Source organism: Chiloscyllium plagiosum, chromosome 15 (genome assembly GCF_004010195.1).
Source record: "Chiloscyllium plagiosum isolate BGI_BamShark_2017 chromosome 15, ASM401019v2, whole genome shotgun sequence".
Lineage (NCBI taxonomy): Eukaryota > Metazoa > Chordata > Chondrichthyes > Orectolobiformes > Hemiscylliidae > Chiloscyllium > Chiloscyllium plagiosum.
The window spans coordinates 35,599,191-35,626,736 of record NC_057724.1 but is presented as its reverse complement, the minus strand read 5'-3'; the positions used below and the strand labels follow the sequence as shown (position 1 = coordinate 35,626,736).

General features: G+C 38.2%; 1 protein-coding gene across 5 annotated transcripts in view; it reads left to right on the top strand.

Moving 5' to 3' along the window:
• Window positions 1–27,546, top strand: part of clcn5b (chloride channel, voltage-sensitive 5b) — a 158,148-nt gene that overhangs the window by 76,722 nt on the left and 53,880 nt on the right. For all 5 annotated transcript variants that reach the window (XM_043704689.1, XM_043704687.1, XM_043704688.1 and 2 more), the window contains 2 exons: window positions 9,197–9,348; window positions 24,033–24,132. In XM_043704689.1, coding sequence (XP_043560624.1) covers window positions 9,197–9,348; window positions 24,033–24,132 — 252 coding nt within the window. The remainder of the gene's footprint in view (window positions 1–9,196; window positions 9,349–24,032; window positions 24,133–27,546) is intronic.

Sequence of the window (27,546 nt, the reverse complement as noted above, 5' to 3'; positions counted from 1 at the left end):
TGATGTGTTTACAATGTAAAAATTCCCAAAACAGAATGTGTACTTTACAACCTGAAAGTATAATGCCATTTACAATGTCAACATTATGTGGTAATTATCATTATTATTTTCATTGATCATTATTGTAAATATAGAAGTCAGCTTTCTGTGATAACAGATGTTGGTTATGTTTTCAATTGAATTTCTAAGTCTAGGTGGCGCTGGGCAATGTCAGTGGATTAGCAATCCAGAGCGCCATGTTATGCTCTTGTTTGAATCCTACTACCGTAGATGGTGAAATTAGAATTCAGTTAAAAATCTGGAATAAAAAAGCTGTTGTTTATAAATAAAATCTGGTTCACTAACAATCTTTAGGGAAGGAAATCTGCTTTCTTAACCTGGTCCTGCCTACATGTGTCTCTTAACTGCTCTCTTCGCAATAAGGGATGGGTAATAAATGCCGGCCTAGCTAGTGATACCCACATCCTGTCAACAAATATAAAAAACCCTGATGTTGATTGCCATCTTCCTGTTTACTTACTCATAAACTGGTGTAGAGCTGTTTATGCATCTCAAATTCAGTTAATAACTGTCCATGTATCATTTCCAGTAATGGAACACTTGGAACAGAACATAAGCAGTCACTGTGCACTTAGCCTTTGGGTTTATTGTTGAAGCTAACAACTACTGAGCTTATAAAGCAAATCCTTTCAGATAAATAATTAACCACTAAATATAATGTACAATACTTGTGGGATTTATATTATCACTTACAGTACTTTCAGTATTCTGGTCAGTTTCCAGAAACCATTGTGGCAAATATTAGCAACAAATTGCACATGGTTAAAGAATCACTTAAATGGGTTGTATGCTAAGTGCAGAGACTGAAGGGGCTAACTGCAGTTAATGGAGACAGAAAACAGGATACCATAGGTTGTCATTAGGAAAATGCTATCAAAGTCAATTATTAAAGAAGAAATTGTAGGACGTTGAGAAAAGCATAACACAATCAAATTGAGTGAACATGGTACTGTGAAAGAAAAATCATGTTTTACAAATTTGCTAGAGTTCTTTGAGAATAAAACAAGCAGAATTGGTAAAGTGAAAACAGTATATTTACTGTATTTGGATTTCCAAAAGACATTGAATAACTTGCCACACCAAAGGTTGTTGCACAAGATAGAAACTCCTGTTATTGGAGGGAATGGATGGGGATTGGTAAACATACAGAAGACAGTTCAGATTAATGGGTCTTTTTCAAGTTAGACAGGTGTAACCAGAGGAGTACAAGCAGGATTGGTCCCAGACCTCGATTATTTACTGTCTGTAGGATTGCCAAGAAGGAAGGAGCAGAGAATAAAGCATCTGAATTTGCTAATGAGAAGAAAATAAGGAGATCATGTTGTGATGAGGTAATAGGAAATCTGTAACTTTAGAAAGAATCAAAAGGAGAATTTTATTGAAATGGAAAGCGCACGTTTAAGGAATCTGGGTGTTCTTGTTCATGAAACACAAAAATTGGCATGTAGATGCAGCAAGTAATTAAGGCAAAAGAAAATAGAATTTTGGCTTTTATTGCCAGGGGTTGGAATTTTTTAAACAGAAAATATTGTTAATACTCTACAAGGTATCGATGTGATTGCATCTGGAATACTGTATACGGTTTTGATTCCTGTATTTTGTGAAGGGAGGAAGGTCAAAAGAGATTTCCTAGGCTGATTCCTAGAATGAAAAGCTTGACTTTGTCAACAAAGATTTAAGCCAGTTAGGTCTTAGAAGATTGAGGAGTGATCTTATACAAGATCATACAAGATTCTGAGGGGGCTTGACAGGGTAGATGTCTCGTTTATAAAACTTCTAAGTCATCAAGTTTGAATAGAAATCTGCAAGTCATTTGAAATGAGAATATTTAGGCTCTCAGATTTGAGAAAAGTTAATGTTAGCAGACCTGGAATGGGAAAGAAACAGGAGTCTGTTATTTAAGAAACTGAAAAATTGAGAAAGGGATATAATTTCCTTGGACTTGAGTCTCCATGACAGATAATTGTGAAACAGGTAGAACTTCAATTTGACATTTGTGCTAAAGCAATCTTTGTAATTCTGATGAGCCTTGTTTGTTTGTTTTCTTTTGTGTAATAAAATTGTATTTGGTTGTTTAAAATATCTGCAGCCTTGTGTACATGTTTGTCATGAGCCACCGTGTTAGTTAACTAAACAAATCAAAAATATAAAGCCAGGTTTCATTCTTGCATCTGACTTATCCAGTAATACCATCCTTTGGATCGTTACATTAGTTCGACCTTAAAAATATTCAAAGTCTCTGCTTCCTTCTGAGGAAGTGTGTATCAAATAGTGACAACTCTCAGAAAATGTCTTCTCATCCATCTTAGACTGGTTGCCCTTTATTTCAGTGATCCCTCCTTTCAGGTTGTCCACAAAAGGAATCAACCTTTCCACTTCCACGCTATAAATACCCCTTAGAGTCGTGTATATTTCAATCAAGTTGGTTCTTGCTCTTCTAAACTCCAATGGATACAAATCTAGTCTGTCTAACTTTTCTTCATAAGACAACCTGATCGTTCTAGATAATATTTTGCTATTCCTTCTCTCGACCCTTTCCAAACCATTTGTATTTTATTTGAGAAGATTGATACTTTACACAGCATGGTAGATTTGATCTCTCAAATGGCTTGCATAGTTACTTTTGTCTTTATTTCCCTTCTTCATTATTAACATGCTATTTCGTAAAAGCAAAATGTTATGCATGCTGGAAATCTGAAACAAATGCTGAATACCGAAGAACTGAACGTGACTGGCATCATTTAAAGTCCAGCATGACTCTTCTTCAGAACAGAACATTCTATTTAGTTTTTTTAACTACTTGTTGCATCTAAACCTGTACGATTCATGCACTGGTGCACCCAATTACTTCTGCATCTGAGCTCTGAATGTTCACTATTTGTTTATTAATGCCACAAAAATAGGTTAAAAATGACACAACACCAGGTTATAGTCCAACAGGTTTATTTGGAAGCACTAGCTTTCGGAGCGCTGCTCCTTCATCAGGTGATTGTGGAGAATAAGATTCTAAGACACAGAATTTATAGCAAAAGTTTACAGTGTGATGTAACTGAAATTATATTTTGAAAAAGACCTGGATTGTTTGTTAAATCTCTCATTTTTTAGAATGACCATGTTGGTTTCAGTTCTTTCATATGTAAATCGCAAACTTTTTTAAAAAAATGATACATTCTCAAGTGAACTTTAATAATTGGAGTCATGTTGGCCCAAATAATGTATTGAAGGTGTTAGCTTCCCTGTGCGAGGTGGTCTGTGCCACAATGCTCAGACGTACTGGACAACGAAAGGTACCCTCTCAGTTGCAGCTCGTGTCTGTTTCCTGAGGACGTACTTCCCAGGAGCCGAAAAACTACGCCATGTTCTTCGCAGCCTGCAGCACATTATCAATGAGGTTGAGCACCTTGCCAAGACCTTCCCCACACCTCCACTTTTTGCCTTTAAACAGCCATCAAACCTCAAACAGATCAGTATTTGTAGCAAACTGCCCGGCTTTCAGGACAATACCATAAACCTTGATATGGTAGACGCTGCAAGACGTGTCAGAATGTCGACACGGATACCACCGTTACGTGTGGGGGACACCTCCCACCATGTACATGGCAGGTACTCATGTGACTCAGCTAACGTTGTCTCTCTCATACGCTGCAGGCAAGGATGCCCTGAGGCATGATACATTGGCGAGACCAAACAGAGGTTACAGCAACGGATGAATGGACACCACAGTGTCCAATCAACAGACAGGAGTGTTCCCTCCCAGTCGGAGAACACTTGAGCAGTCCGGGACATTCAGCTTCAGATCTTCGGGTGACCGCCTTCCAAGGAGGACTTTGGGACAGGCAACAACAAAAAGTGGCCAAGCAGAGGCTGATAGCCAAGTTCAGTATCCATGGGGATGGCCTCAACCTTGGGTTCATGTGACATGATGACCCCATTGCACTACACACGCACGCACGCACATAGATACGCGCGTGGGCACACACACACAGACATGCGCGCACGGACAGATACACACACACACTCTGTGAGACCCTCTCTCATACACTGTCACACTCCCACATACTCCCTCTCACAGACTTGAACCCTTTACACTCACATTCAAATACATGCATACATACACCCTCTCAGAGATATCCATAACCTCCACTTCTCCACCCCCTTCCAAACACACACACACACACAAGTTTGTGGGGTGAATTTGTACTTGCAGAATTACATTTTACGTTGCTCAAAAACTGCATGAATCCATGTAAGGTTCTGTAAGTCCGTTTTTTAGATCAGTCTGACCATTGTGGCACAGACAGCCTCACACAAGAAAGCTAGCACCATCAATACATTATCTGTGCTGACATGATACCAATTATTAAAGTTCACTTGAGAATGTAACTTTTTAAAAAGGTTTTGCTATTTACATATGAAAGAACTGAAACCTACATGGTCAATCTAAAAGATGAGAGGCTTAACAAACAATCCAGGTCTTTCTTAATATATAATTTCAGTTACATTACACTGTAAACTTTTGCTATAAATTCTGTGTCTTACAATCATATTCTCCACAACCACCTGATGAAGGAGCAGCGCTCTGAAAGCTAGTGCTTCCAAATAAACTTATTGGACTATAATCTGGTGTTGTGTGATTTTTAACTTTGTACATCCCAGTCCAACACCGACATCTCCATATCACAAAAATAGGCAGGTCGGTAGGTGGTGACGATAATGCAGAGAGTCCATGTAGTAATGTAGACAGATAAAGCGAGTGGTCAAAAACCTGACAGATTGGATACAATCTGAAAAAATGTGAGGTTATTCATTTTGGCAGCAACAATAAACTAACTGAATATAATTTTAAGTTGGCATAAACCACAAAAGTTACCATAAAGAGGGATTCAGCACAGTGGGGCTTGGGACAGCCCTCATGCATTAATCACAAAAAGCTAGCATCCAAGTTCAGCAGGATGGTAGCTGGAATGTTTTCTCTTAAATTGAATGAAGTATGCAAATATGCAACTCTTGGTAAAATTAAACAACAGCTCAAATTCTAACAACAGTTTTGATCCCCTTAACTAATGAAAGAAATACTAACATTAGAAATACTGGCAGTCCAGAGAAAGTTCACTAGGCTGATCTCTGGAATGGAGAGACTATTTTATGACTAGATGTTGAGTAAGTAGGTCCTGTACTCCTTGGAGTTTAGAAGAATGGGAGATGACTTTATTGAAATGCACGGGTGCTCCGGTTTCCTCCCACAGTCCAAAGATGTGCAGGTCAGGTGAATTAGCCATGCTAAATTGCCCGTAGTGTTAGGTGAAGGGGTATGGGTGAGTTGCGCTTCAGCAGGTCGGTGTGGACTTGTTGCGCCAAAGGGCCTGTTTCCATACTGTAAGTAATCTAATATCTAATCTAATATAATTCTTAGGGGATTTGACAGGATAAATGCAGAAATGATTCCACTTGTCAAAGACTCTCTGTAATCTCAGAATAAGGGATCACCATTTTTCTTCTCTTGGTGGGTAGTGAATCAGTGATTTTATTTTAGCCAGAGAGCTGTAGAGACTGGGTCGTTAAGTATATTCAAGGCTGATAGAGCCAGTTTTTATTCAGTAAGGGAATAACAAGTTATGAGGAAGAAAGGAAGAAAATGGAGTTGAGGATTATTAGATCTCATTTAATGGTGGAGCAGACTCGATGGGCTGAATGGCCTGCTTCTGTTCCTATGTCTTATGGTATTATGGTATTATCTTATTTTGAGATGTGGGGCAATGTCTAACTAGGAGACATAGTTATAGCTGCAAAGGAATTTTTTTCTTCTCGGAGAATGTGTTGTCTAATTTTCTACCTCAGAGTTATGGAGATTGGATAACTGAAAGTGTTTAAATAGACACATTTTTGAAATATTGAGGAGCAATAGCTGTGCTGAAGTGGCACAAAAGAGGAGTTGAGGTCTGAACAGATCAGCTATGATCTTATTGAATGGCAGGTTTGAGGGGCTGAATGGCCTACTGCTGCTTCTATTTCTTATAGGTAACTAGATAAACGTAAAACTATTCTGATTTAGAATGCCTAGTGGGTTTGAGGAAAGTAGAGAATTACCTCTCTCTTTCTTAGGTCGATGTGCCTTCCTGAATAATAATGTGGTGTTGGACGTATTTGTATCCGCCTTCCTGGTATTCCATTAAAATCAAAAGAACTTTGAAGTTTCCTTTTTAGAATATGGAGACTGGCTGGTGTGTACTTGATCTGCTGAGCTTGGGAAATGCTTTCAGATGAGCCTTACAGTATATTGTAAATAGCTGCTGAATGTTCTATTTAACATAAATTTATGATTTGTATTACACCCCACTAATTAACCATAAGCCAATGTTCTGTGAAGTGGAATTTGTTTTTACTGCATTCTGCCTCCAACAACATATTTCCCCTTACTTCCATGTGTATGTGTATAAACAAGTATTTTAACAGCTCTTCTATGTAATGCCTCATGTTGATTGTTTGCAAGAAATATCTTAAGCTACATTACTAGCACCCTATTCTTCTACTAGCAAGTCTTGCTGAAAGAAAACCCAAATTGAAGCTGCAATAATTCTCTGATCTACATTGTTTTCAGCTAAAGTGCCTTCCTGAGAATCTGTAGTCAATGATAAATTTTATAGTTTTTTGACTAGAGAACCAAAAATTAGTACATATGAAGCTTAGCAAGTCAGAACTTCTGTAATGAAGTTAAGCTTCTTACAGAGGAACTCAGATTGTCGAAATATTTTCAAAAATGATGTTTGTACTCATAGTTGCCTGATTTGTGATCTCTGTAGCATGCTGCTAATACTAATTTTACTTCTTTACAAAGCATTTTGTATCCTTCAGTATGAACTTGAAATTCACACAAACAGCCTAAATTCTGTATAATACTGGTTCTTCTACAAGTGATGTTTGTGGTTCTGTGTAGAAATTTGTAACCTATGGTAAAGAATGATTAGATTAGTTTAGAGAAATTAGCAAGCTGAAACTTGGTGTGAACCAGAAGAAAATGATTCAGTAATTCCAGTCTATTAGAGAATATGCTGAAATGTCTGTAGTGAAGGTTAAAGTTGCGTATAAAGTGATGAATTGTATATTAAATTGCTCAAAGGAGGTGTGCCTTCTGATTCCATCTAAGAACCTATTATGTCACAGTTATCTTTCATTTGTGTTGGAAACTGAATTGAGCAGTGCTAACATTATTCCTTGAGCTTAACCCATATCTGGCAGTGCAGTTTCACTTCTAACTTCATTCTATCTCATTGGTGCAAATTGCCTTATCTATCACTGTCATCAACACTGTATCACTCTGATCACTGTCATTGTTATTGTGAAATTGTCTATGTTTCTGCCAGTTCCAAGTGAACTGTCCTACTACCCCAACTCATCTCAAAACCTCCAACTATTACTCAATCTTTTTCCTTAAACTTATGGAGCTCTTTGTTCCTGTACTTCTATTTCGGTTTTGGTGTTGTTAAAACATCATTTACTTTATCTCACTTATTCTTTTCAAGAATAAGTTTTCTTTCAAGAATAAAATTCTTTTCAAGAATCAGTTTAGACTCAAATTATTCTTTTCAAGGATAAGTGCTAGCCCACAATTTAAGTCTAAACTGCTCTTGGGTCCCATGAAAAATGCACTTGAATTATCTTGTATGTACAGGTATTCTGAATTGGTATAAGGGAGCAGGTATTGGGTAGAATTTAACAGAATCATTGCTCTTTTGAGTTTTAAGTGCCAAATCAGAGATGATCTTATTAGAAAATTAACCATAATATTGAATGGTGAAGCATGCTTATTGTATGGTCTAGGTATTAGATTAGATTCTCTACAGTATGGAAACAGGCCCTTCGGGCCAACCAGTCCACATCGACCCTCTGAAGAGTCACCTGCTGAGACCCAGTTCCCTCTGACTAATGCACCTAACACTATGGGCAATTTAGCATGACCTGCACATCTTTGGACTGTGGGAGGAAACCGGAGCACCGAGAGAATGTGCAAACTCCACACAGACAGTCACCCGAGGCTGGAATTGAACCTGGGACCCTGGTTGCTGTGAGGCAGCGGTGCTAACCACTGAGCCACTGTGCCTCCCCACAGTTTAAGTTACTAAGTTTATCCATCTCAGTTTTTCTGATGTGTGTAGCATCAGTTGCATATTCAAGTAGCTTTGAAGTATTTGGAGCCAAGCTTTTTCTATTGCTAATCTTCCTTCCTTCAGCAACCTAGAAAACATATCATCTAGATTGAGTGACACCAATTTATTTAGTGTTCTCTTTGCAAAATTTTTAATCATATCTAATATCTCTTCTCTTGGTTGTACTACAATCCTCTTTTGTGGCAGCAGATGGAAGTATTTATTGAGTATTTCATCTGGATTCACAGGATGATTTGATGTCCTCTGCTTCCACAATAAAGTTTTGTCGGCATAAAATGAAGTAGACGGAGGGGGCTAAAGTGAATGGTCCTTATGTATGTGGAGTTTACAATGGAGAATATCAATGATCTATGATGGGTGTCTAAGGTCAGATGATGGTTATATCAGTTATTTAGGTAGGGCAGAAATCCTGTAGTCATGAAAAATATAGGTCCTTGTAGGAATACTATTTCACTAAGTGCATTCCCACCTTCCCCTCCCTACTACACCCATGCAAGAGCAAAAAACAGAAACTGATTTAAGGCACCTATCATTTAAAATATTAAAGAATCCTAAACTTGCAACAATACTTTTCCTTTTGTAGGCATTTTGATCAGATTGTCGGTATTCCAATTTTGTATAGTTTTTTATGGTTTTCATCCAACTGTAATTTTCAAAATTTATTGTAGCCACCCACCATGATCTGGAAATTAGTTAGTCTTGCCCACACTTCATCTGCCTGTGTAACTGTGCATTTGCGAGGTCTGTTCTTTATCTTGCCTCTGCAGCCTTGTAAGTATCTTACCAGTAGTAGTGAATAGTGCAGATCAATGTATATTGGTGACTCAGCACAATTAAACTAGTCACACCAGGACAGTAGATGACCCCATTGGCGTGGCCTGGCTGTGAAAAACTGAAAATAAGTATTTTTTAAAATCTCCTGAGTTTATCTGCTAATGTTAATGGTATGTATTTATTTTCCTCTTATACAGGGTATACATACTATAACGGAACAGGAATGAATGGTTCAAGCAAGATAATGGATTTTCTAGATGAGCCAATTCCTGGTTTAGGGACATATGAAGATTTCAATACAATAGACTGGGTCCGTGAGAAATCCAGGGACAGAGACAGACACAGAGAGGTATGTTAATATCAGGACGTACAGTGCTGTATGAAACACTTGAACAAAGTGCATGTCATTGTAACAGAATCTATTTAAATGCTAAACCTTGTACAATACTTGACAATGTCTGTCTGAGGTTTATTTTATTTAGAAAGAATCCATTTTCTATTTCCGTTGTTTGAATTGTCCCCAGACTGACTATCTCTGTTTTTTAGTGCTGTGGAATCAGCTCTAGATGGGGCAAATTGATATTGTATTTGAGTATTTTCTATTTAATGCATCTTATTGCGAATGAAAGCGCATTTAGCTCAATATGAACAGTAAAGAATTTTGAATGTATGGACTGAGAGGATTAAGCTATATTAATAAAGCAGGTTTTTTTATTCATGCGCTGTTGGTGTCAATGGCTGTATTTATTTAACTGGAATTTATTCCTCATTCTATTTGTCCTTGGGTAAGTGGTGGTGAGCTGCTTTCTTGGACCATTGCACTTCAGCTGTGTAGGTACACCGACAATGCCATTAGGGATGGAGTTCCAGGATTATGACCCAGTGACACTGAAGGAACATTTATATATTTCCAGACAGAATAAGTAACCATTTGGAGGTCATGTCACATGTATCTGCTGCCCTCTCACTTTCTTTTATATGGGAGTTTTCATGGTTTTGGAAGCTGCTGTCTAAGGAACCATAGTGAATTTCTACAGTGCATCTTGTAAATGATACACTCTGCTACTATTGTGCATTGGTGGTGCAGGGAGTGAATGTTTATAGATGTGGTGCCAGTCAAACAGACTGCTTGTTTGAAAGAGAGATGGGGAGACATACAGCACAGAAGAATACCCTTTAGCCCATCGTATCCGTGCCAGTTAAAAATAACCACCTGACTATTTTAATCCTGTTTCTCAACACTTGGATGACTTAGCATCACAACTGCACATCTAGGTATTTCTCCAATGTTATTATAGGTTCTGTCTCTACCACCTTTACAGGCAGAGAGTTCCAGATCAAAAGGTTTTTTTTCTCCCATCTCCTCCAAACCTTCTATCCCTTACTTTAAGTGTCTGTCCCCAGATCATTGATCTCTCAAAGAGGAAATGTTCCTTCTTGACTCCCCTGTCTTTGCCTTGATAATTTTATACATCTCAATCATGTCCTCTTAATGTCCATGGCTCAAAGGAAAGCAACTCCTGTCTGTCCAAACTGTCTTCATGACTAAAACTCACCAGCCCAGGCAAGATTTTGGTAAGTTTCTGCACCCTCTTCCGCGCTATCATATCCCTCCTATAACACTGATTTCAGAACTGCCCACAATACTTTAACTGCAGCCTACCCAATGTTTGTATACTTCCAGCATAATCTCCCAGTTCTTAAATGCTATACACGGTTAATAAAGGCAAATATCCCACATACCTTCTTAATTGCTTTATGCACCTGCTCTTATCTTAAGGGAGCAATGGATATACCAAGGTCCATCTGATCTGTGCTACTTCCTAGGATCCTACTGTTCATCTTGTGTTCCCTTGCCTTGTTTGTCCTGCCCAAGCACATCCTCTTACCACTATCCAGATTGAATTCCACTTGCTACTCTTTGGACCATGTCATTTTATAGAAGTATGACACAACTGAGTGCCTTCTTTGACAATTTCAGAGAGCAGTTAGGGATCAACTACATTGCTTGTGGGTCTTGAGTCAAACATGTAGGCCAGACCAGCAGATGTCTGGCCAGCAGACCAACAGCAGATTTCCTTCCCTTAAGGACATTAGAGCATCAAATTGGTATTTATGACAATCAACGATGATTTCACAATTGACACTTTTATTTACAAGTTTGTTTTGCATTCAAAATCTACCACCTACCATGATGGGATTTAAAGTTGAATCCTTACAGCATTCCTAGGTCTCTGAATTACTAGTCCAGTGACAATTTCACTATCCATCACCTTTGTCAGTTGAAATGCCATAATATTTTATATTATAAACAGACCATTGAGAATTATTTAATATTTTCATCGTCTATATTATGATATTCATTATATAAAGAACAGAGAACAGAATTGTTTTCAAGAACATTTTCTAAATCACTTTGTTTCTGATCCGAGGGGCATGGTGGCTTTGTTGGATTTAGTTCTGGCAAATGAAGTGAAACAAGTATATAGTGTCATTGAGGGATAACTTGGGGTGTAATGTGCATAGGTTTATGAGGTGTAGGTTTGCATGGGCAAGGACAAGGAGAAATCCAGAGTTAAAATACTTATTTCACAAGTGTGAATTTCAGTGCCTGAAAGTAGATCTGACCAAGGCAATTTGGAATTAAAGATTGACAGGAAAAACCTCAATGGAACATTACAGTCCAGCTTTCAAAGCGGAATAGTTGTCATACAGTTAAAATTCATTTGCACAAGTGAGAAATAAACTTGTTGGTGAGGTATAATTCCATTGATTTGACTGAAAATGGACTTCTGAAAAATGTAAGTCCCACAGAATAGAGTTGCCAGTAAAGTTGAAGTCAATGGAATATAAAGGACGTGACGAGTTGGGTATTTGACAAGTATTAGTGAGTAATGGTGATTTTGTGTTTTTTTTACCCCAAATTAGAGAAATGTAAACAATGAGATTCCTCAGGTGTCAATCACAGGATCACTGTTTTTCCTGATTATAATGACCTAGTCTTGATTATTAAAGTCACAGTTTGAAAATCTGCATATTACACAAAATTTAATAGGATAGTGATGGACACTAAGAAGACAGATTGAATGCGAAAACAAATATAGATGAAATTTTCTGTCGAGAAGCTTTAACTGTTACATTTTAGTAGAAGGGATGTGGCACTAATGCAGCAGCAGAAATAGAAACATCCAGTCATTATAGGTATACAAATCATTGGTGACAGGGAAAGTGATTAAAAAGATGTATTGCATCCTGGTCTTTATAAATGGCAACATAGAGGACAAAAGCAGGCATTTTATGATGAGCCTTTTATAAAGCACAATTCAGCCTCAGCTAGCATATTGTATCCAATCTGGGCACCCAATTTTAGAAAAGATGTGAAGACTTTAGACAGAGTATAGAAAAGATCAATGAGAATGGCTCCAAGGATGAGGGACTTCAGTTATGAGTTTAGATTGGAGAAGATGTGATTGTTATCCTTGGAGAATAAAGCATTGAGTGAAGATTTGACAGAGGTTTCAAACTCGTGTGCTCAAGACAGAATAGATAGGGAGAGACTGTTCCCACTGGCAGAACTTTGAGAATCAGAAGCTGCTCTTTTAAAGGAGTGACAGAACAATTAAGAAGATCATAAGAGAAAAATGCCTTTATGCAGTGATTTGTAAGGATTTGGAATGCACTACCAAAACACATGATGAAGTCAGAATCGATTGTAACTTTCAAAATGGAATTGGATAAACACGTGGAGCCCTGTAAGTCTTTTAACCTCAAGAAGAGGGCAGTGAAGTGGGATCAGCTAGAATGCCAGCATGCAGCCAGTGGGCCAAATTGTTTCTTTCTGTGCTGTAATCTATGATTCGACAGTATCCAGTTTAGGTAAAACTGCTGCTCTTTACCTATTGCCTGCCTATGCTTTAAATCCTAACATGAGATATTGAATAACATGTAGAAATCCACCTCAATAAAACAAACAGCCCTTTCCTACAACCCTTAAAGAAATAAATTTTGGAATAACCAATTAATGATCGCTTATGTACACTTTATGGAGTGGAGTGAAGTGCTACACACTTCATCTGGAAGGTAGATTAAACTGGAGCCCCGAAAAGAAGTAAACCAGAAGCAATATTGATGCCGTTATAAGTGTAAACCATCAATGTTTTACTGGGCTCTGAAATGTAATTTTACACAATCTGAATTGTTTTCTCCTCCAGAAGCCTGGAATGCACTGAAAGCTAGTTTTTGAAGTTGGCAGAATTACTCCCAGTTAGGCTTCTTTTTGTCAGATAAAGAATAGTTGCCAGGAACAAGGTCTGGAGGTGCAGGTGTTGGAATGGGGTGGACAAAGTTAAAAACCACAACACCAATTGTAGTTCAGCAGGTTTATTTGAAAATACAAGCTTTTGGAGCACTGCTCCTTTGTCAGGTAGCTAGTGGAGTAGGATCATAAGACACAAAATTTTGCTATAAATTCAGTGTCCTATGATCCTCCCCTACTAGCTACCTGACAAAGGAGCAGTACTCCAAAAGCTTGTATTTTCAAATAAACCTGTTGGACTATAACCTGGTGTTGTGTGATTTTTAACTTTGTCTAGGAACAAGGTGTAATTGCATGGTAAGTATCAGAGGAATGGAAGACCTGTTGTGAAAGAAGTGATGCATGTGTGTATTGGACAGATTAGAGGAATGCTGATAAAAGGGCTTGATGGAAAGAGAATGAATGCAGGAGTAAGCCAAGTCTTCAGACAAGTATTTTTGCATTTAAGATGTCACATGAATGGTCTTTTCATCAAAAATGTTTTCCTGGTGTATTTCCGTTAGTTGTTAGCTATATTCTAACTAACATATTGAAATTAAATTGTGGGTCTTTACCAGATTTTTGATTTTTCTAACTCTGGTTCTAAACAATTTATTGCATTTGCTATATTTAATTGAGCTTTCATGTTTCTAAATTCCAACCCAACAACACTCTGATAATAAAACAGTCCAAGCTCACATGCTTTAAGACCTTGAACAGCGGTCAGCTTTGAACTGATAAGTGGCAAATACTAAAGGATTGAAAGAATAGAACAAAGAATTAAAGGCTGGTCAAGTCTGACTTTGCTGATAAAATCTTGCAATCTGTTTTGGGAGACAGGATAAACTGTTATTGATTTTATGACTTTGTGATCACAGTTAGCTAATAAAGGCAGTTGAAGGTTTGTAAGTAATTTTCTAAAAGTAGATTCAGTTTGTAATAAAGCAGCAGTTTAGATATGTTTTGTCACTGTACTTTTGTAAGGTTTGATTTGTCTGGTTAGCACGTAATGAGATACAGTGAAAAGTGTTGTTTTATGTGTGACAATAATAAACATATCAAATCAAAGCTATGACAATTAATTAGATAAACAAAGTACACAGCTGTGACAGTTACGGATGGTTGTCAGTTTTTTCAGTCGCGTTAAAATGGTGAATTGGTATGCTTTTCCTTTATTGGTCAGAGTATTGAATACAGGAGTTGGGAGGTCATGTTGCGGCTGTACAGGACATTGGTTAGGGCACTTTGAAATACTGCTTTCAATTCTAGTCTCTCTGCTATAGAAAGGATGTTGTGAAACTTGAAAGAGTTCAGAGAAGATTTACAAGGATGTTGCCAGGGTTGGAGAGTTTGTGCTATAGGGAGAAGTTGAATAGGCTAGGGCTGTTTTCCCTGGAGCTTCGGAGGCTGAGGAGTGGCCTAACAGAGGTTTATAAAATCATGAGGGGCATGGATTGGTGATGAGCCAAAGTCTTTTCCACAGAATGGGGGAGTCCAAAACTAGAAGGCATAAGTTTAAGATGAGGGGAGAAAAGATTTAAAAGGGGCCTAAGGAGCAGCTTTTTCATGCACAGGGTGGTTGCCAGAGGAAGTAGTGCAGGCTGGTCCAATTACAGCATTTAAAAGGCATTGAATGGGTATATGAATAGGAAGGGTTTGGAGGCATGTGTTCCAAGTATTGGCAAATGGGACTAGATTAATTTAGGATATCTGGTTGGCATGAACAAGTTGGACCAAAGGGTTTGTTTCTGTGCTGTATAGCTCTATGACTCCCGATCTGCATCTGAGGAACTGTTGCCTGCAAGGTTGTAGATCAAGTGTTTGAAAGTGGGCAAAGAGTTGAATTTGCTATTTCTGCACTGTAAACTTTCTATCATTTATAGAATTACAAAACCAGAAAAAATAAGAGGAGTAAACCATTCAACCTGCCAAGCCTGCTTCACTGTTCAGCATGATCATTGCTGATGCTCCATCTCAGCCTGCTGCTGAACTCTTCCCATGTCACTTGATACTTTTAATGTCTAGATATCTACCTACTGCTTTCTTCAATATAATCATTGACTGACTTGGCCTCCACAGCCTTATGTGATAATGAATTCTATGCGTTCACAATATAGTACTCATTGAAGAAATTTCTCCTCACTTCAGTGGTAAATAGCCTACACTGTAACTTGAGGCTGACTGCTGTTCTAGATATCCCCTAGCCAGGAGAAACATCATCCCGGCATCCAGTCCTATCAGTTTCAAAGAAATTCCCGAACATTCTTCTAAACTCCAGTAAATGCTATGGTTCCTTATCTGTCAAGAGTGCGTTAAACCTCTCCACTTGGTGCACAATGGCATTCCCATTACTAAATCCCCATTACTAACATCCTGACATATACCATAGGCTAGAAACTTAACCAGAGCAACTGAATAAATACATCATTGAAGGAGCAGGCCAGAGGCTGGAAATTATGTTGACTGGATGCACCATTGACTGGACATCTGAACTCAACAGAACAACCTTGTCCCTCTCCTTCCCATGGTAAATCTGAGGAGGAACATGTGCAGATGAAGCACCAATCAATAACCACAATCAGCAGACCAGCCTGCAGAGGTGTAGGATCCAGGCCACCCGGAGCCTTTGCACTGAAAACCAACGGCCTGTAGCAGAATATATAGATGATGTTGGAGCTACCGTCAGTTAATCAACAGGTGTCATTAGCACCTACTAGGAGGTCGTATCCCATTTATGCCGGTTGTTGGATGAGGACCTGCAAACATGAGAAATCATACAATGCAAATTGTAGATTATATTAATATTTTAAAGGTCACTACACCTGAACTTCTTCACAGTACCTTGGTCCAGCTCTCCACTTGAGACCCCTGAGGCATCTCCCAGTCAATTGATAAATGTATATGGAAGGTACGGATATTGTCTTCCAGAGAATTCATGAATTTCTGAGATTCTCCTTGTATGTCGAGAGCAAGGCAGCCAGGGCCATGTTACAACAGCAGGTTTCTCACTGACACAGTGTGTTATAGATTGCACACATGATGCCAACAGAACTCCCTGGGATCATCCAGCTGCCTTTAGCAACAGAATACATTTCCACTGCACTAATGCTTAGCTGATATGTAATCAGATTAAATACATGCTCCAAGTTTCTGTGTGTAACCTAAGGAGCTCTCACAATATGTACATTCTGGAGTGCTCACAAATGGATGAAGTTTCTATTGCCTTCTATCAATTATAGGGCTGGTTCCGGGAAGACAAGTGTTACCCAACAGGATTGTTGATGCCAGTGAGGAATCTGCAGCGCTGCTGAGGAGCTGCTTCACAAAAGCCATCACTGAGCAGATTACACCTGCTCAAACTGAGATTCAGATGCTTGCACAACCCAAGTAGTAAGCTGAAATATTCCCCTGAAGGAGTGTCTTACATTATCCCAGTTTACTTCACTCTCTACATTCAACAAAAGTTACTTAACCTGTTGGCTTAGAACTCTGTTTCCTTTTTGAGACATACCTCATTAAGATTTTTAAGTTACGTTGATGATCTTTAAAAAATTTACAATGGCTTTGTTTCTTTGAATAAAGCATTCTGTTAATTATTCATACTACTTCACTTTGATTCATCCCCAGTTTGTCCATTTGCACTTTACTCCCTGCAGCGTTTATGTTCACAGAACTTCCTTGTGAACTTTTTTAACTGAAACAAGGAGAGCAAGTTCATAGCCAGAAGAATGATTTATTTGAGGTTTGCATTCTCAGAAAGATGAGGTGTATATAGCATTTATTGATGGTTACGTTGTAAAACACATCATTTGAAGTTATATCACATGATGTCCCTAGGGTATTGCAAAGTGCTTTACAACTACAAGGGTGGCAACAGGTTACATGTAAGCTACACCCACACTTTTCAGTTGTTATCAGTGTATGCTATTTTATGTTACTATTTTTTATCATACTGAGACTCTCTTGCAAATAGAGGAGGTTAAAAGATTACTGTTTGAACACTTCTGTGGAACCAAAAGTAAGAAATTTGCTTCCACTAAATTACAATAACATTGTATGAGGCCAAAAAGAGAAAAGTGGAAAAGTCATTAGTTAAGATATAATGTAATATTTACTAAACTTTATTCATTCTTGCTGAGTCCTGTTATTTTCAGGCCTCTATTTCCAATAATGTTGCAACATCAGGGTCAATTGATCCATTCTGGAAAAATTCCAATGCCCTTTGCTGTACACCCCTATGACTCTCTGAATTGGTCACACTACAGCAGTTAGCAAATAAAGCCCTATGGATTTTGTAGGTGTTTCATTTGTTATTATTATTACGACCAAGGTGTAAAACTTGATCATACACTTTTCCTCAGAATTTCTTAGCTCATTATTAAAGTCAACATACTCCTGTAGTTAATGTCTAAAGGATCATTAAGTATAAACTGTCACTGTTGAGAATGCAAAAAATACTGAAATCACAAAGGTAGATCAGAAAACATTTTCTGTACAAACTATTATTCAACCTGTGGCCAGAAGATCATTTACTGTCTGTTGTTTCTTCTTAACTGCTTTATTTATTTGGGAAGGGTGGGGGGGGGGGGAGGTGGTTTCTGCCGTTTGGTCCCTCCCACTATTCAGTGAATTTGTTAGGATTTTTAAGAATGGCAAGTGATATCTGTTGTTTTATCAATAGGAATGCAGTTCTTCTATGTGAAATGTCATTATTGTGAATTCCTCAGGCATTCTGTTTTTAATTAATAGAATCAAGTTCACTACTTATTTATGATTCTGCAATAAATTTAGAAGTAGAAAGAGAACAGCAAAGCTTAAAATCATGAAGTCATAACAGCCTAGAACCCTTCACATCATCCCCATCCCTCACCCTTAAGCCGAGATCAGTGGTGGCCATGCCCTCAAGTGGTCTTTCCGCTCTGTATTTGTTTCTCCTTATGTGGCTTTAAAAAAAATGTAATACTGTTCCAGTGAAGCATCTTGAGATGTTTTAAAGCATTGAAGTACTAAATATTTATGTTGTTATGAAGATGCTATATAAGTTAAAACAGAAAATGCTGGAAATACATAGCACATCCGTTGTGTCCTTTCATCAGATCCATGGGAATAAAAGTTTCTTTTAAAGTTATGAAATACAGGTGCAATTTTTGGCAGACTAATGCTGTATGAAAACTTTAATAAAAGAGCACAAAAGACAATAGATTGAATAAATGTAATTGTATTATGACATTTTTTTTACTTTGCCTGAAAGCCTATTTTGGACATTATAAGAGGTCTGTGAAGGTTTCTCAGAAAGCATGAGACCTTTGGGACATAATAGTGCCATCTAGTGGCAACAGTCTAGGATTATTGTGGCCACCAGGAATTCAGGTAATAAAATGCCAAAGTTAAGTGTAGAACAAAACTTATTTCTGATTTTAAGGAATAAGGAATGTACTCTTACATGGTATATCCAAAACGTCCTGAAGAAAAACGCACCCAGTTAAGTATTTTCAAAGCATAGATCTGTTTTAATGCGAGATAACGTGTAAGCCCATTACCACACTAGGGCCCACAAATAATAAAAATTAAGTGACTACGTTTTCTGTTTTAATGCTGCTGATTTCATCATAAATGTTGACCAAAAAACAGAAGGGCTCCTCTCTCCTTCAAATAATAATACAATAGAAAGGAAGGTGGAAATTCAGTTTAATGTAACATCGAAAAGTCAGAAAGAAAGCACTTCCTCAGTGCTGGATTGAAATGTTCATTTAGATTAGGGATTTAATTCTCTGGTATGGACCTGGGAGAAAGGTGAAAAAAAAAAGTCTGAGTGAAATTTGGGTGGAAAATAATTGAATGGAATTTTTAAAAAGTTGTCATGACGTGCAAGGAATGTCAATTTTAAAGTGACAGCTGAAGTGCACAAAACCCAGTAGAATCAAGTCCAAGAAGACACGTATAGCTCAAAAAATATATTTTCGACCAACACACAGATTAAAGTTGATCAAGTAATAAAGACTATGGTACATCTTTTTTCACATCTTTGAAATCAGATGCTGTGAATAATAATAAAAAAACTGTCTTGAATTCCCTCGTTCCATAACAATTTACAGAGGGATCAGTCTCTGTGTAGAATTAAGTAATGGAGTAAAATTAAATTAAGAAGTTTTGAGGAAAGCCTACTCGCCATGGGCTGTAATTGGTTTCCTGACAACTAGAAAAATGTATGCCTTCTGTTCATAACAATTGTCAATGTATTCTCACATCATTAGACTAATGCTTCTGCTAGAAAATCTGCCAGTCTGTGGTGTTGTATTTTTACATTTGTGTTTTTAGGATAATGGACTTCCCAGTTAATTCCTTAATACTATTGTTTTCAATTAAAATTGGCTGATTGATGGGCCAAATGGTCCATTTCTGTTTGTGCATCTTTGGTGATATTACTGCCAACCCAAATGTCAGCTAAATATTAAGTTAACCAGAGACATAAATCCACTAAAATTACAGTGCAGAAAACTATTTGTATAATATTAAACAAGGCTGAGAACTAGTGCCTCCTCAGATGTGGATGATTATATGTATTTTATTAATGATTAGCAATTTCTTTTTAGGGCCTACAGCATATGACTAAGTTTAGAAAGAGTTGCAAAAAATGTTCCGAGCATTGAACATCAAAAGGGCCAAAACGATTATTCTTGCAAACCCATTACTGCCTTTGAAACATCATGAAATATGTATGTTGAGCAGCGTCTTTATATAAAGTTATTCAGTGTGCTTTTGCCATCACCTTAGAAATACATCATTGTCCTTACACATAATTTAAATACCTAAGCAAATGTACATATGCTGTATGCAAATGCCAAAATTTGAGAGATAGCAATGCCTTTAAAATTCAAAACCAGTACACAAGTTTCTGATCATTGTCTGCTATAGATTGATGTTTGGAACTCTGCAATACATTTTGACTTTAAGTCACAGACTAGAAAAAGAGCAGGTAAAGTTGTGCAGAATTAAACGCTTTTTAGTCTGTCCCCTGTGATATGGAGACAATACAATATATTGTGTTATATTATCTCTATATATACTGAAGATTTGGTTTATTTTATCATCATCAAGAGCATAGTAAGATGTGAATTCCGTTAAGTTTTATTTAATATAAATTTTCTTTGCTATCTTGCAACCAAGAAACAAATTCTGAAATTACATTTTAAATCATTAACGCCTTGATAAGCAAGCATGGCATACTAATGAGCATAACATGCTGTATGCATACAAAATCATTTGGCAATAGTGGAGAAAAGGAGCAGAACGTCCATTAAACTTTAATTCATTGGTTCTATAAGCCTTTCTAATGTCAATGCTTTTATCAGAATTGAAGCTTAATAAGGTAGGGTGTTGATGTTCTATTTTAACTTTTTATACCAGTATGGCTAGAACACCAGTGATCTAGATTTGAAGTCACTGTCAAAGGAATTGTGCTTGCCATTCATCTTGAAAAAAGCTATATATAAAATTTTAATGGGCTAGAAAGTGAAGATATCCTTTTTTTTTCCAAAGAAGCTTTGTAATTGGCATCATTTATTATGACTCTTTTTGGTCTATTAACATGGAATGCAGAATAAACTGAGCATGCAGTCATATTGAGGAATCCTCGCGGAAGGAAAAAAGTACACAAAATTATGTTTAAACCATTGTACAGAAAGTGAAATAATTCCAAATGTGTGACGCTATCTTTAAGGAGCCATTTAATTTTCTAAAGAAGAAGTGGACTCCACACTAATAAAATTTGATTTTCAAGGCCAGAGAATGTTCTGGCCTTGAAATGCCATATTTAACTGGGTGTTAAATATGGCATTTAACACCCAGTTACTTTAGATTGAACAAAGCCTGACTTTATCATCAATCTTTCAAATGGGTATAGTGTATCAATAGTTCTTGCCAAATCAGAGATTCTATGTTGATTCCATTGGTGAAAACTGCAACACCACATCCTGCAGAAAAGCAGAATATCTCAAGGCAGGAGCTTCAGAATTTCCACATTTAATTCTCCGTGTGAAGATGTCAGAAATTGCTGTAATCTTTAACTAATAACAGTAGCAAGTGCTCACAGTTTTACGATTATTGCTACCACCATTCAGGCTAGTTATTTTAGCATTATGATTGTAATGTAAACATATCAAATTATCTTAAATATTAGAAGAAACTATCTACGTTGTTAGTAGTCTTTTAAATCAACGGGGAATGAAAGAGTTAGTACCATGGGCAAGAAACTGAAATGTTTGATTTGTGTGGTTGCACGCTAGGTGACCTGGAAAATTTCAGCTCATTCATGTTGTCCCTATGTTATTTTGCATCAAATATTAGTTAATATATGCATCTAGAATTTCCGATGACTGTCAAAACACATCTATCATAGAAGCCCTACAGTGTGGAAGCAAGCCATTCATCCCATCAAATCAACACCGACTCTCCAAAGAGCATCCCATCCAGAGAACCGCCCCCACCCCCAACCACCGCCACCAATTCTATCTCTAAAACCCTGCATTTCCCATGGCTAAACCATCTAACCTGTATATTCCTAGATATTATGAGCAATTTCAGCATGGCCAAGCCACCAAACCTGCACATCTTTGGACTGTGGGAGTAAACCAGAACACCCAGATAAAACCCATGCAGACATGGGGAGAATCTGCAAACTCTACACAAATAGTCACTCAAGGTTGGATTCGAACCTGGATCCTTGACACTGAGGCAGCAGTCCTAACCACTGAGTGACTGTGCCGCTCTCTCCAATGGTAGTGATAATAAAAATAGGCCCATTTTTCTTTGGCTAGATTTCCAAGTCTGGCTGCCCCTGGATAGCTTAGTGCAGTGCTCGGGAGGTGAACTACACTCTCTCTGATGCTTGAGGATCTGGGAACAACCCTTGAGGTCAGCAGGAAACAGCATACAGGTTAACACTGTAAGATTAGTGTAATGAAATCTCTGTTGGTATTTTAAAAAGTTTTGCATTTTTTTCCAGCTTTTTTTAGTAATTAATTCAAAGTATTAATTGCATTAATTGTAACAATTGTTTCAAGTTAACTTGACAGCTTTAATGCAATCATTATTTAATAATTCTCGGTGGATTGAGTTGTTCCTATTTAACAATGAAAGCTATTTATTGATTAATGAATGAGTGTCAATGAGTAAATAAGAGAGTAGGGAGTGAGATCATGAGTTGAACTAGCAGATGGGGATATTGTGTTGGGTGTTAGGGCACAGTGGTGTAGAGTCAGGTTGGTCAGACTGTAAGGTATGCTGGTGACAATGCATAGCTGGGAGGGACTGGTTAGGTCCAACAATTAGTTTTAGGGAGTGTTGGGTGTCCAGGAGGTTGTGGGGAGGAAGTCAGCGTTGACACAGGGAACAAGAAGCTCTGTTTAGTAATTACATGGGTTTAATTATTAATCATTAAGTTGATTTTAATTCTTTAACTTTTCCTCGGCTAACAATTAAGCTAAATAAGTCAGAACCATCTAAAGTCCCTGACACAAAGCTGGCAACTTTTGTTTTTGGAGTGTTCCAGATGCTGACAAATTGCCTATTGGTGGTTAAAACATCTCAGAAAAATCCTGAAAGTTATTTGTGCCAGGACTAATTCATGGTTCCAGTGAACAACTGCTGCCTATGTTGCTGCAATTTTATTGCACAAGTGAAAAGTTCAAACATCCTAATTTGTGGTGTTGCAATGCCTTATATATATAGCATTTATTCATAATTTTCAGGATGCTGATTTCCGATCTCTGAGGAAGAACTGAATCCCACAGAAAGAGAACTATTATAGATTCAAAAAATGTACTGATTGAGTTAAATAGTGCTTTTTGATTCAATGACATATGCAACGTAAAACCAAAATTTGGCCTTCATATTCACATATTGGTATTGTCTTTCATATTTATGCACTAAAGTAACAACAGGAATTTTTAATGATATTTAAATGAAAAGCTTTGATTGCTTATGTATCCTCACTATTTAAGCCAAATAGAACATAGGTTAGAGACAAAAAACTGCAACTGCTGGAATCCGAGGTAGACAAGCAGGAGGCTGGAAGAACACAACAAACCAGGCAGCGTCAGGAGGTGGAGAAGTTTCGGATGTAACCCTTTTAATAGAACATAGGAATAGGAGTAAACCATTCAGTCCATCAGTTCTGCTCCCATTTAACCAAGTCACAGCTGATCTTGTTCATACTGTTTTCCTGCACTATCCTCACATCCTTGATGCCTTTAATGTCTAAGGAGAAAGTGAGGTCTGCAGATGCTGGAGATCAGAGCTGAAAATGTGTTGCTGGAAAAGTGCAGCGGGTCAGGCAGCATCCAGGGAACAGGAGAATCGACGTTTCGGGCATAAGCCCTTCTTCATTCCCGCTGCACTTTTCCAGCAACACATTTTCAGCCTTTAATGTCTAGTAATCTGTCAGTCTAAACCTTGGAAATAGTTACTAACCGAGCCTCCAAACACTCCTTGGGTAGAGAACTCTAAAATCCACCATTTCTGACTGAAGAAAATCCAACTCATTTCAGTCCCAACCTTCTTCTGTATTAATACATTTAATCTTGAGATATAGACATCGTTTGTTCACCTTGCATTTACTGCCGATTCCTTCTCGGTGCTGATGTTCATTTACTCTTTACTTGTGGTCTGCAGTGGCATCATTCATGCAATGGAAGATTTTGGAAAATGCTGCTATCTAATTCTACAGCCTCTCTTTCCAGATTACAAGCAAAAGTAAAGAATCGTTGTGGGCCCTTATTAAAGGTCTGAGTGATGCCTTCTCTGGGTGGCTGGTGATGTTACTGGTTGGACTTATGGCAGGTAAGAAGGACACAATTAATTTATTGCATGTTGCTGCATCTGGATGCCTTAACTGGGGGACAATTGTACCTTTTAAAGAAGTAAATGATTAGAAGTCCAGGCTAAGGTGTGAGGTTTCAAGAAATTATTAACTGGCATTTTTTTCCCTGGAATTCAGTGATTTGCATTTAAAAATAATTTGTATCTTTGCTAGTTTGCTGGAATAATTATTTGTTCTACTGACAAGTAGTTGATTAATATGTATTCAAACAGTTAGCGATCTAGAGCATTTGAGAGATCATCTCATCAGTGTAGAATTTACTTCCCTTCTATGGATCATCTCTAGGACAGCACAGTTGGCTCAGTGGTTAGCACTGCTGCTTCACAGCACCAAGGACCTGGGTTCAATTCTAGCCTCAGGCGACTGTCTATGTGGAGTTTGCACACTCTCCCTGTGTCTGCATGGGTTTCCTCCAGGTGTTCCAGTTTCCTCCCACCATCCAAAGATGTACAGATTAAGTGAACTGGTCATGTTAAATTGCCCATAGTGTTCAGGGATGTGTAAGTTACGTGCATTAGTTAGGGGTAAATATAAAGTAATAGGGTAGGGGAATGGATCTGGGTGGGATAGACTTTGGAGGATCAGCTGGGCCAAATGGCCTGTTTCCACACTGTAGGGATTCTATGATTCTAAATCTTTCCAGCTGAGGTTTCTTCTCTGCCCTACTCTTTGTGGATGTTGGTGCTCATTATTTGAAGGAAAGTACAAAAAATGCACTAATAAAATGAATCTTCAATTATAATGAATTAACAATTCTTTGAGATTTTATTGAATTGTTTTCTTTTCAGGGGGGAGCTCCAAATTCCAAAACACCTTTTTAATACAGTTTTGAAATCTAGCCACTGTCACTTAGTACCATTATGCTTTAAAAAGAATCAAACTTCTGAATCCTCTTTAAAATAAAGGTCACTTTACCATTTCAGTAAGCTCATTTGATTCCAGCATGTAAGAGTTTAAAAAAAAAACCTTGACACATTATTGAGGGGATGGAATTAATAAATAAGAGAATGGAACTTGCACTAAACAAAACCATATGGCTAAAAGGCTCCTATCCTTTCCAATAACTTGGTCCGATCAGACTGGGCCGACCCAGCAAGCACCATGATTGCTAATCTTGAGCTAAAAGAATTGTTATGTATGTTACAAATATCTAGACCCTCACCTTGTTTGTTTAATAACTTTTTTATAAAACTCCAAATGGTGATGACTGTAGTTGATAGCATTTTTAAAATTTTTAGTTAACTTTGTTGACCTCTGAGGCATGTTCTCCAATAATTGCCTTGCATAATTGGAGTTTACCCATCACTTGGTAATGTTTTAAGTAATTCACTTAAATATCTGGAAGATGACATTGAATTAATTAAAATACAAAGATGTAATTAGCTTTACAACTAATTTAGCTTGTGATCATGTGACCATGTTTTATTACACTGACCTGTGGAAAAATCAACTGACATGATCAACACATTTGAATCAGAAATTGGTGAAACACAGCCTGAAGAAGGAGCAAAAGATGGAACATTTAACTTAAGATCAATCTTTGATAAACGCCTCAAATTCTCCCCACTTGGGGCCATATTTAGCACAAAGTAAGGTAGTTGTGGCTTTCAAGGTCAATCATCAAGATTGTCAGCAAGACAGCTAGGAGTGAGATGAGGAGAAACTTTATTCAGAATTGTTACAATTTGGAGTACGCTGCACGGGAGAGTGGTGAAGGTGGATTCCATTGGTTTCAAGAGAATTAGACAGAGATCTGAAAGTGGTGAATTTAGCGGGCTTTGGAGATAAGGCTGGAGAATAGGACTAGCTGAGGGATTTGTTTCAGGAGTGGTACATTCGATGGCTTGAATGGCTTCCTTCTTACTGTAACATTCTCTGATCCCGTCTCAATCCCATGATATCACTGTCAAGAGTTCTTTAGAGTAATGTTCTCACACAACCATTTTCAACTATTCATCAATGACCTTGCCCATGTCATATTTCACAAATGAAAAGTTAACTGATTACACAATATTCAACATAATTTGTTCAACATCAACCTCAGTTCCTGATGCAGCACATGTTCATATGCAGCAGAAATTCACGGTTGGGCTGAGTAGTAGCAAGTTGCCTGTTGGTGTTGACCCACATGTGTTACGCAATGATCAGCTCCAGCAAGAGAAAATCTAATCATCACTCCTTGACATTCAGTAGAATTACCAATTGCTGAATTTCCCACTATCAACTTCCTGGGAGTTAGCATTGACAGAAACTGAATTGGGCCAAGATTAGAGTGGTGCTGGAATTACACAGCAGGTTAGGCAGCATCCGAGAAGCAGGACAATCGACGTTTCGGGCAGGAGGCCATCATCAGGAATCAGGCTGGAAGCCTCAGGTGGAGAGATAAATGTATCTCAGGGGTGGAGAGATAAGTTTATCTCTCCAGCCCCGAGGCTTCCAGCCTCATTCCTGATGAAGGCCTCCTGCCCGATTTTCCTGCTCCTCGGATGCTGCCTGACCTGCTGTGCATTTCCAGCACCACTCTAATCTTGAGTCTAATTTCCAGCATCTGCAGTCCTCATGTTCACCTAGAAACTGAACTGGTCCAGCCATATAAATGCTGCGGCCACAAGAGCGAGGAAACCTGCAGTATGGCGAATGTCCTGGAGCTTCTTTCCTAAGTGCACCCAACTCTCGCTCCTCCAAGACAGTGTTAGGGAACTGGAGCGTGAACTGGATGAACTTTGGATCATCCGAGAGGCAGAGGCTGTGATAGATAGGAGTTACAGGGAAGCAGTTACTCCTAGGCAAGAAGAAAACTGGGTGACTGTTCAAAAGGGGGAAAATCAGTCAGTGGAGAGATCCCCTGTGGTCGTTCCCCTGAAAAACATGTATACTGTTTTAGGTACTATTGAGGGGGACGACTTGCCAGGGGCAAGCAGTGGGGCCCATGTCTCTGGCACAGAGCCTGTCCCTGTTTCACAGAAGGGAAAGGAGGAGAGTGTTAGTCATTGGGGACTCAATAGTTAGAGGCTCAGATAGAAGGTTTGTTGGGAACGAACGAGACTCGCGGTTGGTGTGTTGCCTCCCAGGTGCCAGGATCCGTGATGTCTCGGATCGTATCTTTGGGGTCCTGAAGGGAGAGGGTGACCAGCCTCAAGTCGTTGTCCATGTAGGGCACAGGTAGAAAGAGGGATAGGGATGTAAGGCAGGATTTCAGGGAGCTAGGGTGGAAGCTGAGAGCTAGAACAAACAGAGTTGTTATCTCTGGTTTGTTACCCATGCCACGTGATAGCGAGGCAAGGAATAGGGAGAGGTATCAGCTGAACATGTGGTTGCAAGGATGGTGCAGGAGGGAGGGTTTCAGATTTTTGGATAATTGGGGCTCATTCTGG